The 15,776-nt window shown below is 32.5% G+C and overlaps 1 protein-coding gene across 1 annotated transcript in view; it reads left to right on the forward strand.

Moving 5' to 3' along the window:
- Window positions 1-4,111: 4,111 nt before the first annotated feature.
- LOC106639717 (uncharacterized) overlaps window positions 4,112-15,776 on the forward strand; it is an 87,854-nt gene continuing 76,189 nt past the window's right edge. Inside the window, exon 1 of the mRNA XM_014353472.2 lies at window positions 4,112-6,024. Within this exon, the coding sequence (XP_014208958.2) occupies window positions 5,105-6,024 (920 nt within the window). The 5' untranslated portion in view covers window positions 4,112-5,104. The remainder of the gene's footprint in view (window positions 6,025-15,776) is intronic.

Here is a 15,776-nt window from a genome sequence, read left to right on the forward strand (position 1 = left end):
AAAGAGTATCTTAAATATTTACATTCACTAAACCACAATTATTCTCATTGGTTATTTTTGATGTCATCTAACGTTGAATTATCTTGCCAACAAATATTTTTCAAACAATTATTTGCGACAAATACTTTAAAGTAAACTTCAACAATGATTTATCTATTAATATTCTATATAAAGCTAGCCACTTTTAAACCAATTCAGTCATTTACTGGCAGAGATCACTAGTGGAGTTGTACGTCGAAATGCTGGGAGCATTGATCACCAACAATCCTGTATTACCTTTTCGACTCGAAACATTCAACTAGAGATTACTAATTGTGTCTAAGGCCTATGCTCTGTGAACCTAAAGTGAAACTATAAAAGAGAAGCTAACGTGAGCAAACGGAGCAGTCTTCAACAAGCACGTGGTATTAACTAACCTCCACCTTGGATCCCCAAAATGACTGAGCTCCACGAAATAAGAAGCTGCTTTGGACGCCACCGTTTCCAGCGTAACACCAGAAGAAATTTATTTATTGATCAAGCCTTGTTTATCAACAATATTAAGATTTCTATTCCTTACTTTTATGGTTCTTTTTTCTTTCTTGTCACTTCGTGTATACATCTCCAATAAATAAAACAATTAAAAAGCTATGTATGAAGTGCGTGTTTTTATATTAATAAAAGATTGTCAACATTTCGCCCTTCAAGGAGACCTCTTCAAACTGTATCAACAGCCCCGCTCGAGTAGGTGCCTCAAGCTCTTGCCATAATTTGTTGTTTATATACAACGAATATACACTTTCGTGTGTATTTGGTGGGAGAAAGTTCTTTGACGATATGTCTGGTCAGTGCGGCTGAAACATTTACTGAATAAATATGTAAGTTGAAGTTTGAGTGCCAATTACGAATTGTGGAGAGTGCTTGAGGCACCTACTCAAGCGTAGCTGATGATATACCTTAAAGAGGCCTCCTTGAGGGGCGAAATGTTGACAATCTGTTATTGAAATAAAGATATTCACTCCACGCATTGCTTTTTGAGTGTCTTACTTATTGAAAATTTTTGTTCTCAATTGAAACAATTTTTAAGGTGTTTCGCAGGAAACAAGCGTTTAGCAGCATCGATAGGCATAAAGGTACTGAACGACTGTGCAAGCTAACGTGTGTGTGTCGTAATGGTTACGAGGAGAGAGAGAGAGAGAGAGAGAGAGAGGGAAGACGCAGTAGATGAAGAAAATCTCCACACCAGGACTTTGCTGTTCTGGTATATGATAATGTAAGAAAGTAGAAATCAACGGCCCTTTTTTTTGGGTCAACAGCATCATTAAATTTTATTTATTATTATTTTACCGCTGACTATTTGACTGCAAAACTGCATGGATTCCAAAGAACTTTTTTAGTTAGAGTTTTTTGTTCTGAGAAGTATCAAAAATTGATAAAAAATAATAATGTATTGATAAACTGAAAACACTTTACATTATTATTGTCATCACACTAAGATGATCCACTCAGTCAATCTCGAGGAAAGCTGGACAGGGCTGCTAATAATAAATATTTGGGGTTAGGTACCCTATTGTACGGGTGTTGGTACAGAAAAATAAAAAAAATTTTTAGTTTAAAAAAACTTTGAACCTCCAATAATTTTTTTAATTTAAATGGAGACCATTACGATCACGGCCAACAAAGGTTCATTAACATATTTACTAGCTATTAAGGTAGATGAGTTATGAGAGTTATGTCATGTGTTGAAAGAAGTATTATTTGAAAAATAATTGAGCTTTTTATGTGTTTAACTTATTAAGTACTGTTAAATCTTTAAAATCTGCATTTGATTACTTTATCTCTACTGTATTTTATTAGTAACTTCACTGAGAAGTATTTGTAGTTTTATTTTTATTTTTTTGTCAAACACTTTCATTTCATGCTTTAATTTTTACTTTATGTGTTAATATCTCGACAACTACACACAAGATCATTTTAAAATTTGAGTACAATATTTTTAACATATTAACACATAGGTTTTTTGACGAAAACTGTATATTTTTGGAAGCAAATCAAAAACAGTAATTAATAGGACGTACCTTTCTATAAGATACCAGGTATAACCAAGAAAGAAGCGCGGACTTCATTTTTAAATATCTCTCATACGAGGCATAGAAATGATCTTATTTTTATTAGACGTGTATTACTACTAAAACTGTTCTATTTAAAAGATAAAAGATAATATAATTGATACTTCTGTCTTTTGGAACATTATTTCTTTGCCATAGATAAGCTGTAGCTGTAATAATTGAGATCACAACATACTGGAACGTGTCTAGGTTTGCAAAGTATACGCTAGACTTTTTTGATTATTAATACCCTCATCATAAAAAGTCAAGTTCAAATTCTTTATCACGCCAACATAGAGTACTATATTAAAATAACATATTATTCGTAACTTCAAAATAACTTTATTTTGTACACTGTGTTTGTTGTCAAAATAAGTAAATTAACTGAAAAATTTATTGTCTTACTAAATAATCCTTTTGATTGAAAATATTATGTTTAATACGATGTGTAATATCTTTAGTTGGACGTAAAATACCTTATAAAAAAAAAAAAATAGAATATAATCATTGGATAAAATAGTACTTCAGACTATAGCAAACTCACAATTAATTTATAATACCTTATGTACGTAAAAAGTTTTAAACTTTAGAGGATTTTAATTATGATTGCAAGTTTACGTTATCTAAAGTAGTGTATTTGTATATTGAAGTTAAGTAAATCAGAATGTTAGTTATGTGAGTAAATTCACAAAAAATATCCCGTTTTTCCCCTCAGTTTTTGATAAGATTTTCTTTTTAGGCATAGTTTTGAGATAAGGTTTATTTTACTCGTGATATAATGTACGATAAGGAAAAAATCGTGAACACAAGTTTAAGAGGAGGTAAAACCGTTTTTTCGCCATTTTTGTGAAAAAAATTATGTCCATACGTGTAATAATTTTATGTCAATCGTAGAAAAACGGTACTCTACTGAAAACTGTAGTACAAAACATTGAGAGCAAAATAAGCCCATTCTTGAGAGTGTGCCTCAAAAAAGTTTTTTATAAAAAACTGGGGGATAAAAACAGTAAATTTTTTGTTGATTTTCTATCATACATGTACTCACAAAAATGGAGACACATTTGTAGGGTTGTTAATATCAGTAACTTTTAGAGTATGTAAGGTTATTTATTTTTGGGAAACTAAGCAAATGATTGGACTATGCTAATTTTTTTCTTCATAAATTGAGCTATCAAATTTTTCATCCTGTCAATATTACCGAGAGTAAAAAATAGAAAGAAAAAGAAAAAGAATGTGGGATACCAGGAGTGCTTATTCTCCTTGCCCTCCATTTCCTATCCTATCTTTGCACAGTTTTTGTAGGCAGCAAAATACTCACTCCATTTCTCTGACCAGATTCAAACTACCACAGTAAGTAAGGGGAAGACCAGCGAGAAGCAAGTTGAGTCGAAGTCCGTGGCCATGACCACGGGTGGTGGTACGAACATGGGTGGTAAAGGTACTATGTCGTATCTAGTATCTTACCTGATATACAAGGTTGAGAGCAACCTGGCATGACCTTCGACTTGGATGAAATGTCGAGTCAAGCATTTAACAGAAGGTTGAGGGGAAAGAATTCGAGGATCTACATGGTCTTTGAACAAGGCAAGTGACTGTGTAAGCAGAGAGCTGCAGATATAAACAACTAAATGGACGAATTTTTCTAATGTTTATGAAAAGGGAAAAGAGAGACAAAGACAATGTGTACTACATACATTATTTCAAGCGGGGGCGCAGTGGCAAGGGTAATCTAGTCATTCTGGGATGTCTGATGTGAGGAGGAGAAGACTAAGAAAAGAAGGATGAGAGCATTAGTATAGGGTAGTGGGAGAAACGAGAGAGTTGGAGCGGGAACTTTGCTGACGAGTGCCAAGGGAATAGGGGAAGAATAGGAAGGGAAAGAGAAAGCCATATCCTAAGAAGAGGATCCTGAAATTTGGTTGGTTGGCTCTCGAAGCGTCTCGAGGAGTAGTGCCGTTAGAGGAAAGGGGCTATGCAGACTCAGCTTTTCAGCTATCAATGCTAGCCCATGCAAGCAAGAGATAGAGTGTATGAGAGAGAGGGATGGAGATAGAGAAAGAGAGAGAATCAGCGAAAGTGAGGGGGAGAAGGTAGAAGAGAAGGTATAAGGTAACAACAAGCTTGTGAAGAGGGGGCAAAGAGAAAGTAAAGCTGACTAAGGCTCAGTATGATGGTAGGGAGAATGTGCAGTTCAAGGCAGCGTTAGTATAGAATTTCGGCAGTAGGTATTTTAGCTCAGGACTCGTAGTAACAGCATTTATCTGCTGAAGCGATTACTTTCTATCTTTCGTGCTCGCATTTTTTATAGATTTCTTGAGTTAGAAAACCTTAGTGGTAACGGAAAATTTTTAACAGGCATTCTACGTAACTAAATATGTCACATTTCTGAACGCTTACATCAAAACTTCATCTCAATCAACAAAGAATGTGGAAGGCTCGTTTCATATTTAGAAGAGGTGGCAGCTATAATAGTTGTTGTGGAAATATTAAAAATTTGTGACATTTGCCAACGAAGATTATTTTTGAGATTGAGATCTTCGCAGGCCCAGGACAAATATTAAGATGTGAACTGACTAAAAAGAGTTTCTCTGTTTTTGTTCAGTTTTTTTATTTATTATTATTTTTTTATTTTATTTTTTTTTCCATTTACTCCAAGACTTCCAGCTTGTTGCAAACAAAGAGTAAGGCAGTCAAAGAAGATAAATAGTAATAAAGGTGGTAAAAGACATTATGGAAAAAATTACGCAGTTGATAAAGCTTAGGGTTTCAATGTGCGGATGTTCCGAAGCACAAGCCTGTTTTGTGCAAACGCTTAGTTCCACGTGCGGGCTCTAAGAGATCGAGTTCCTTATGTCCCATTAATTTTATTTTAATTTGACTATTTATCTTATTTCAAGAATAACAGCCTTTTTTAATTTTACTTAATGACCAGTGAACGTGCCAGTGTTAGTGCAAATAGTTACTTGGGCGAAAGTTATTTTTTGTCTGGAAACAAAAATTAAAAAAAAAAATTTGTTATGAGTGAAATGACTAAAGTTGTTAATAATCAGCAGCACCAACTTGGTGTTAACATTGATGAAAACCTATTGTGGTGTAGCAATTGTAATATCCACTTGGATAGTAGTAATAGTTTTGATGTCCACATACGCTTTCATCATCCAAATTTAATGAATGAATGGGGAGGTCAGACAAGAAAGAACAATAACGATGAGAATATTCATGATGACACTAGTGAGTGTGACAATAAGCATGGCCAACAGCAGGTTAGTAACTCAAGGAAGCACATACTCAGTAACGAAACTGCATCATCTCGTATATGCAAAGCAGGTTTCCGCTTAAACTCTGGTGACATTAGACCTGAAATGCTACAACAACAACAACTACAAGACCATAATTACGACCAGCCTTTTACATTGGCTAATTTCAGCGATACACAGTACTTTATGAGTCGAGAGTTTGCACTACCATCACCCTCTTTAGATTCCGAGCAGCAACAGATAGATGAACAAAAATTATCACCACATATCACTACTGAGCGTAGCTTTTACTCTTACAAGCTCCCCACCCATCAATCTGACATAACCACCGAAACAAACTCATCGGGTATAGTACAACGCAACAAGTGCAGTTCTATTTTTGAAGATGTGACTCAACTCACCGAACATTTTGAGCGTAGCCATGAGCTCTTACCAGGTACCCAGTGCATACTACAATCACCAACAACTAGCCTTGTGCAACAGCAGCTGAACCAAGCGCAAGCGCAACAGCCACAGCATCAGATACACGCTTTACGTTCACAAACACGACTTGATCAGCAGCAGGAGATGTCGGGACAGTCTTATGACTTTGATGCAATCATTGCGTGCAAGAATGAGAAGGAGCCTGAGGAGCACGCTGAGATCCTTGATCTTGACTCTCACAAAGTTCAAACGCACAGGTTAGTATAGAGAAACACCTGTTCTTCTCTCAGTCAATAATTTTTTGCTGTAAATATGAGGTTTAATTTTTCGCTGTGATAATACAAAAAATAGCTATGATTTTTATTATCAAAATCGTGTAAAGAAGCAGTTTTTAATTTTAAGTGATTTTAAAACTAAAACGAAACAGAAAACTTTTTTAAATAATTGTTTCCTGGTAGATTAGAAATGATTAAAAAAAAAAATTTTTCTAATAATTTTTTCTCCGTAGGCTAGGAATTACTTAAAAAGATAAATTGTCTGAGTAGTGCTAAGAGTAAGAAAAAAAGTTTTTTTGTCTTGAAAATCTGTAATACAATTTTAAACTGCAAAAACATACAATTTATACCTTTTTTTACATTTTTGTATATTACATAACAGATAAATATAGTGTCATTATCACAGCTTATTCTTATAGCTAAAAATTTTTACCAAGATTATTGCTCCCTAATTCATTAAAGTTTATTCGCAATTCTAAAGAAACTACAAAAGTCTCTCATGAAACTATACAATCGATTTGAAAATTAGAGAAATCTTCTGAGCTTGGTATACTTCTTAACTCTCAGTAAATAGAAATGAATTTCGTATGTTAAAAAAATTATACTATTTCTGCAAGCCTAAGTTTTACTTTGACAGCGTAAAAATTTTTTTATTACATCATTCTTCAATTTTTACCAACCCCCGTATTTTTATAAGTTTTATTTTCCAATGAAATTTTAAGCCGATCACATAGATTACAAAAATTGTATAGATAGTTTGTAAAAATGTGTATATTGTATAAGAACTATTTTTAACTATTGCATAGAAGAGTTCTGTCTATTACGTTTTGATTACAATACTATAAATAATGTGAGGCAGAGAATTAAAACGTGGTGTGACTAACTCCACAATTTCTTCCCACCATCCTGTTGTACACCTGGTCCCACCGTCTGAGTAGTTGATGTTCGTTTACATTCTGTATTATTGTTTTATTTTTAAAAAAACATTGTATTCCGCTACGAACTGTAATTGATCAATGTAGAAACAACAAGTAACGAAAGGATGGTTTTTTATGTCGGCATTTTTACAAACTTCTTAAATATGTGGGATAAAAATTATGGTTAATTCTTACAATAACGTATATTTAATGCTTTACTTTTCTAGTTATTTGTTTGAAAATAAGATCGGTTTGATAAAACATTTACGAATATAATTTATTTGTTTGTATAAGTTTTTTCCTGACGGAGTAACAGTATTTATTAAAATCATAGAAATATTTACCATTTCCAATATTATTGGATTCCTAGTTAAAAAAGATTTATAAAAATTTAGTAAACATTTTTTGATCTAAGTAACAATAACTAGTGAATTCAATTTTGTCAAAAGCAACAAATATTCATCTATTGCAAAAAATCATTCATATGTATCAATTTAAAAGCATGATGTCTTTATTTTCAATGAGTAGTTTTGCCGACAAATAAAATTTATTTTAATGAAACAAACATTCATTTATTTAAATATTATTGGATAACAAGCTAATGAGTGTTATTACAATAAAACAAACATTTTTTTATATCAAGAAACAGCAGATCAGTAGGATTTATTATTTATTTTAATAAATTGACCTGTATACTAACAACCGATTTATTCGAATTAAAAGATATATTTTGATCCATTTGTGACAAATAAGTCAACAGTAACAGTATTTTCCAGACAGATTCATTTGTTTAAAAAAAATTATTTTGTTAAAAAAAAATAACCTTCAAACGAATCAAATAAATATCCGGTCATTGGAAGACATCAGATTTATGTAAGAGTAAAGACTACTTGTTACCATCAAATTAATATTAATTTGGTTAAGCAAACATTATTTAGTAAGATTCTTTTATTTTTACCAGTAAAACAAGATGTAGAGTAATAAATAATTTATTTTTATCTCGAGCAATAAATGGTGAACCACACCAAATACAATGTTGAAAAGATTACGTTTACAGAAGTATAATTCATTTGCTTCAAATGAGTAGTTTTGCTGACGGAGAAACAACGTACATTCAAATAAAACATACATTAACGAACTTGTTTACTTCAGAATAGAAAGCTAATAATTAATCTTAGAAATTGAATGAAATTTTTTTTGATTTAACAAACAGTAAGGTTAAATGCTTGGTAAGCACTACCGGCAGAGCTATCTTTCGGCAGGAAGTCGCAAAACTAGGGCACACAAGCTAGTAAAATAGGACATAACTATATAAAAAGTATTATTTTATTTATAAGTTTTTCGTGAAAGTAAAGCATTTCAAGGATTATAAATGTTTGTAACGACGAAATTAGTACTTAGTAAGTTGAAACAACAGTATTTTTAAATACACACTGTTTTATACAGTAGAAATTAATGGCATGCGTTCCAAAATACTGTTGGTTACACTTATTAAATACCTAATTTTTTTGTCATGAATACTCATGTGCCATCCGTTTAAAATGAATAGTTTTGCTGACGAAGAATATATACTGATTACAATGAAACAGATTCATACTATTTTCAAAAGAACTTCGATGGCTTAGTGGTTAACATGCTAGTAGCCTCCTAGCCGAAGATACTCAAGGGGTCGTGGGTCCGAATCCTGTCAAAAATCATCAAGATATTTTTCTCAAATTTTTTCGATGGGACGAGTACAGAGTACCCAGGGTACCGAAAAACCGCTCATTCGATTTTTATAATCAACAGTCGATTTTTCTAGTAATGTCTGGATCTCCAGGGGCTTCCTTTTCAAAGGAAAGCTAACACGGCCAGCTCATCGGGTAAAAATCACTGTCAGTTGTAAAAAGGCCGGTACAGTGAGTTAAATGGTTTATTAGAAAATATCTTTCCATTAAACTTGATAATAGCTGGAGTGTGCTTGAAACAATCGCTGCACCCTGTAAATAGTATCCAGTAGGATGGATAACCAAATTATCTGAGGGGAACTTTGCAACGGACCCGCACGAAAGATTCGCACACGGTGCGGTTAGTGCAAAAAATTGAAAGCAAAAAAGGTCTTTGATGTGGCAAAAGCTGAAAAGAGTCCTAGAAATCAAAATACCATACCAGACTATTTTTAATATTAAGAGATGATGAGCTAATATGTCTTTCTGATACAACGAACAGTAGCTTACTTACATCGTTATGATTGTTCTAGTCAATTAATCTTTCCCTTAACAATCGATTGATATTAATTTAAAGAAAATAGTAATTAATTTTCGAGAAATAAACTGTACTTGAAACGAGTTCAAAAAAAGGATTTAATCGTTTTAAGAACATTATTTTCAAGCGAGATTATTTTGACCACTTCATGGAAACAAATTGTACAAATCATTCATTTGAATAAAAAACAATAGTTGACCACACTGAATTGAATATTTATTATATTTTCAGGAATATAATTTATTTTAAATGAGTTTTTTGCTGACGAAGAAACAACATTTGTCAATATAAAACGAATTACTATACACTTCAGTATTATGGGATAACAATGTAATAAATATTTCACAAAATTCAATGAATATTTTCTTGATCTAAAGAATAATAACTCAGTAAAATTATATTGATAAATATGAAACTCATCAAGCCATGGTTAATTTTCCAAAAATAAAGCGTTTATAAGTATACGTTCAAAAAATGTACATGTTTCAAACTATATAACCCATCAATTCTGTAGTTAGAGAAATATTAAAGATAATCAATTTACAGAATAACAGAATAACAGACAGAAACATTGCTTCGATAAATATTTATTTCCTCAAAAAAAAAAAACATTAGTTAGAGAGATTATTTAGTTCATTTTCGTAATAAAAGTACTAAAATAATTATTCATTATAAGTAAAAACAAAAATTTGTGATAAAATAGAAAGCAGTAAATTAGTGCTATCTTTATGATTATTTTAGTAAATTCAAACTGTTTCTTGACATTTGATTAAGTTTAGTTAAAAGGAAAACAATTTTATTCCTAATGATAAGTTAAATTCTCAGAGTGCGTTCAATAAGAGGATATTGTTGTTTTAAAAACATTTTTTAGTAAGATTATTTCGTATATTCCAGTAACACCAATCATACAACATTGAGTGATTTATACAAAGCAATAAATAGGTCATCCATAGCAAATAAATTATTCATAAGAATACGTCCAAAAACATGATACGTTCGATTTAAATAAGTAGTTTTGCTGATAATGAAGCAACATTTAATTGAATAAATCATGTTTATTTCGGTAAATATTATTAAATGACAAGCTAATGAATGCGTTTCTCGCTTCTGATCAATTTATTTGTAAATCAACATATCCTTATGCATAATACTTTGTTGCTGGGTTTTATATTAAATAAATAAATTGTGAACTTCAATATATATTTTTTTAAGTATAATCATCGTTAGGTACTACTGAACAAAGCCATTTCATTACAAATCATGGAAGGAAACAAAGAAATGTTTAGATCACATGCTCGTAACCCTCGACTTTGCCTCGGGCGTTAAATGTTAGTGATTTGAGATATTCTTTATTGTTCATTCCTAAGGGGAAATAATTTCATTTAATTAATTTGTAATAAGTTTTTCAAACCATAAGTTAAAAATTAAAAAGAAATACTAACAGTTTATAAAGTCTTGATTTGAGGCAACGATGAAACGTATTATTCAGAATTATCCATCCCAAGTTATTATTGAAACTTATTAATACTAATTATCAAGTTTTTTTTTGTTCGCAAGTTCGATTGGTACAGAAACTGCATGCAAAGGTGATTATTTGTTTTATATGATGCATAATATAACAAAATAAAAATAATCCAGTACTCACTATTATTGATAACTATTAGTTTTCTATTAATTTTAAAAGTCAAATATCCGATAGTGATAATTAACAACACTGAGAGGAATTTGTTATTAGTTTTATGGTAAATTCCCATAAAAATTACTGTGCAGAACGATAGAAGGTCACTCCATACCTAACTATAACACTTTTTACTAACTTTTGACTTTTTACCTAACGATAACAATTTTTACCTTTCCGCCCAGTAAAAATCATCGGCTGCCCAACAAAAATTCCCCTTACGACTCATGAGCCAAGGTTCACTGAGGTAAAACAGAGACTACAGTTAACGTATTTGTTGTCAGTACAAGATGCGACAAAAAATTTTTTTTAACTACTTAATTATAGTACGCTACTGATCACTGTACTCATTTAAAAAAATTGTTTTTATTAATGTTACTGGTTAGAAATAGTACCAATTTAAATAAGTATTTCTGTACAATAATTTAAATGTATCAATTAAATTTATTCAAACACTTGTAACCTAATGTAATTTGACATTGCCAGCGGACTGTCCAATATTGACTACGAGCATATCTCAGGTGGCGCCGCCAATGCCGGAGCTCAGTACCAATTTTTCCATCATAAAAGCATTGGATCTTATGGGAACGGTATGATTTTAATTGGTTACAATTTTATTGTCATATAGTGATTTATGGAATCGGTACTTCTTACACGACATTGGAATAGTTTATTGAAAAAAAATTATTCAAGAGAAAAAAAATCGGCAGAAGAACAAGAAAATAGGAATCATGGGGCTCTTCAGGTAAACAGCACGTATTGACTGTACCTATGTATATGGCCCGTCTGATGAGCTAACTTACCTTGCCTGGCTAGTTTGTGATTAATTTCGACTATGTAACGAAGATAATGTAGTAATCATTCCAAAATAATTTTAATCCGATAAAGTATACCAATATAGTGTAAGAAGTGCCGATTCCATAAATCACTACATGATAATAGAATTGTAACCAATTAAAATCATACCATTCCCATAAGATCTAATGCTTCTATGCTGGCAAAATTGGTACTGAGCTCCGACGTTGGTGGCACCACCTGATATGTGCTCGTAGTCGACTATCACGACTATTGATCATAAGATTTTTAAATAATGTATATACTACAATAAAAAATGTATAATACTATAATAATTTTATTTTTTCAAATACAATGCAATTCAACTATTGTCTCTGTTTTATCTACAGTGAATTTTGGCTCGTGAGTCGTGAGAGGAATTTTTGTTAGGCACCAGATGATTTGTACTACACGTAAAGGTAAAAATTGTTAAGGTTAGGTGAAGAGTCTGGAGTGGCGTCTTAGTTCCACGTTTACCGTTTTGCATGGTAATTTTTATAGGCATTTACCATAAAATTTATAAAAAATTTCTCTCAATGAATAAAAGTTCTCTCCATTTACTTTTTTTCCCTATATGTTTCTAGAATGACATTTATAAAGGAAAAAAGAACTGATAATAGAAAATATGAATGTACTTGTCAATTTCGTAGATATTTTTCAAAATTTTTATATATTTATCAAATTCAACTAAGTACTATCGTTTTAAGCGAATAACTATGTTGTAAGCTTGAAGTAATATTTGTTAAAGTATAGTAAATACTTACTTATTTTATTCACAAGTGTTTAAGAATTCCAAATACATTTATTTGACGTAAACATAGTTTTATTCTGTTCAAACAAGGATATTTCTATAAACAAACAAATGTGTTTCAAAAAATTTTTAGTTTTTAACGCTGATAACACATCGATAAAAGATTTGACAGCCCATGGTATTAACTTTCTATCTCATGATAGCCAAATACATTTCCAATAATATCCGGAGAAGTTACCTGTTGTCAACGTATTTTCACGCGTGTGAGTGTGTGTTCACGCAAGGGCGCGCGCGAACGTTTCTGTGTATGTGTACATATTTACGTACACTAAACTACTTTTGGATGCACGATTTTTCCCAATTTCGAAACTGTTATTTTATTAAGTCTTCTTGAGCTTGTGTTTTCCGTAATTGAGACAGCAACAAATTCTGGACATGACTATATATTAAACGTGCAATCTGATGGTAGCCCTTAACATTTAACCATTGCACAGAACTATTGAACCTTCCAAAATAAAGACATGATATTCATGTTAAAATCGCTAACCCTCCATAAAATGGCAATATAATGCTTAAACCAAAGTATCTACGGCATTTGAAGATTTCGAGTTTTTGATCATCAAAGTCTAATAATGTAAGAACTTAAACTTTGTTAGATGGAAAATACTAAATCAACATTATTGATAGTATAACCTTTTTTTTAAAAAAAAACTTGGTTATAAATTATTGAAATGTGAATATTAATGATACATAATTACATACAAAATCAAATAAAAAGCTACATATTTTAAATTACAATTTTAAATAAAACGTCTTTGTTAGTAAAGTTAGTTGTGAGTAGATAGTGCTTGCTTGTTTGATGTACGTTAAGTATATTCTCATCATATGCTTCGGAAGAGCGCCACCTACAAGCAGATTGCAGGAGTTATTAGACCGTTTGAAATGCACAAGGACTTATGAGGTCATTAAATAAATGGAATCATAGTAAATTGTATATCATGTGCAAACCAGTTTAATTCATAAGAAAGTTATCGTAAATTTTTAACTGCTTACATCGTATCACTTATAAAAAAAATATTCAATGTTTTTTTTTTTAAAAAGGGCTTTTTGAAAATCTTTGAGGTTCCCTACCTTACCATTTGTAAGTTCTATTCACTTGCATTCTGTTTAGTCGAAACGACTAAAATTCGTAGACCGCCTCGTGAGCGGTGGAGGATCGACCTCGCAGCACGCCGAAGGTGGCAGCACACCGAGTTCATACAAAATTCATCACATATTCACATATGCAAGCGTCGGTCAATTTCTCTCTTACCTTCATCCTTTTTCTCCTTTTGTTTCAGTCGGTACAATTAATCGCTCTCGCGCCAACTCTCATTATGTCACTCTCTCTATACTCTCATTAGCTAGACATTTTCTCTCCTTCTCTATCATGCGCCTACATCTCCATCTCCTTGCTCTTATTAAGTGTCCTCGGGTCATAGGTCTCTCCCCCTCTCTTAATTGCTTACATCGTTCTCTCTCTCTCCTTTCCTGGCTTTCCACATAAGGTGTAAGGGATTGATGGGTCCTGACGACTGCAGCGGGTGGGAGAATTAAAAAGGGGAAGGGGGGTCTTGCGACTACTTTGGGTGGGCGCGCCGGGTCAGTTCCGAACTATCTGTCTATACAGAGCGGTCTACAGTTGTCAACTGCGATCTCGAGTATCTGGCATAGTTGGGTATTATATTCGTCTTACTGGTTTCTACATCTTTCCTCATCATCATCACGCACACGTGTATCTGGGGGTCACCTTTTTGGGGTTAATTTCTCTCACGCTTTCTTTTTTTATCATCATCGTCATCTGCATCATCTTCGAGAAGCTCGGCGTGCTGCGAGTAAAGCACGGCGAAAATCCGCTTCACGGACCGTGCGACGTTTGTCGATTCGTGAGTTTGTCGAGACACGTGCGGACGCGCACGTATACGTTTTCTACACACAATACACAAGTACACACTCTTCATTGCAGGAAGTTTATCGTAAATTTATTGTTCAACCTCACTCGTTTGTATTTTCAATAATTTTTCTTCTCTTGGGTTTTTCTCTTCGGAGTTTTTCCCTTGAGCCACGAAATATATCTTCGTTCGTGGCTCATAATCAGTGCATTTTAAATTTATTTTACCTAGTTCATTCCCATCCTCCGTTCCGATAAATTCAGCAAAATTGTCTTTTTTTTAGGTGGATTTTAATTAATTATTTGTAAATTGAGTAGTATTTTTGTGCCGCGATCCCTCCTAAATTTTAAGTAACAAATTAGTTGACTTCGTCAAAATAGACGCATCCAACAGGGCAGCAACACTCTTGCTACAATTCACATTCCTTTTTTATCTTCAGTATTAAGAAAGCGCTGATTTCTTACAAAAAAAATATGACACTAATTCTTGGAGTTCCAAAGAATCAATGAGGCTTAAAATTAAGTTGCGTCACAAAAATTTCACATCGAAACAAGTAAAGAGTGATTTTGGACAAAAAATGAAGACTATAAATTCACATTTAGGGATTAGCGGATCCGATGCGCCAGGCAGAGATCGCCGGCCATACCGGCAAGTAGTGGTCCCTGAAACATGGGTCTTCTCCGGGGATGCTAATTAGCCTGGATCTGATGCTTGTGCAGAGAGTGTCAGATTAACTGGCAAGGCTGTTTCACCGAAGATTCTCGCACTGTGCCCATGGATTAAGTATGATATCAGTAAAAGGGTTGAAAATCGGTGCAGCAATACACCCCCACACATAGGTGGTGAGTGGGTGGCCCCGGCGACTAGGCCTAAGGGCTATCGCGGTAACCCGGAAAAAAATTAGCTAATTAAGATTTAAGCTCTCGTTATGCTGTTAAACTTAAGAAATTAGTGTTATCTTATTTTTCTAGATAAAAGTTATTTTTTAAATAAACAAAACTTGTATCCTTGTAAATATTTTTTATCCTTTGAAAAATATTTTTCCAAGTATATAAAAATATTCACTTGTCTTAAGACTAAATAAAACATAAGTGACTAAACATGTATTCATTGTCAAAGAAGTTATTCAAAATTTATGAATATTGAACAATTTTTTTAAGATATTTACCCCCACGACAAGTAAATTTTATTAAATTAAAAAATACACTATTTGTGTCAAATTAATATATATGTATTTAGATCAAAAGCGATAGTCTTGAAAAGCATTATTAATTTAGTATCCCTTATTACATATTTATTTCAATTTTTAAAATATTAAATTAATCTGACACCAAATAAGAGCTCAGTCAGTAATGATTGTTGCCACTGAATGAATAATT

The sequence above is a fragment of the Copidosoma floridanum genome, unplaced genomic scaffold, assembly GCF_036245765.1.
Source record: "Copidosoma floridanum isolate Cflo_tuat_1 unplaced genomic scaffold, Cflo_Japanese_pri ptg000020l, whole genome shotgun sequence".
NCBI lineage: Eukaryota > Metazoa > Arthropoda > Insecta > Hymenoptera > Encyrtidae > Copidosoma > Copidosoma floridanum.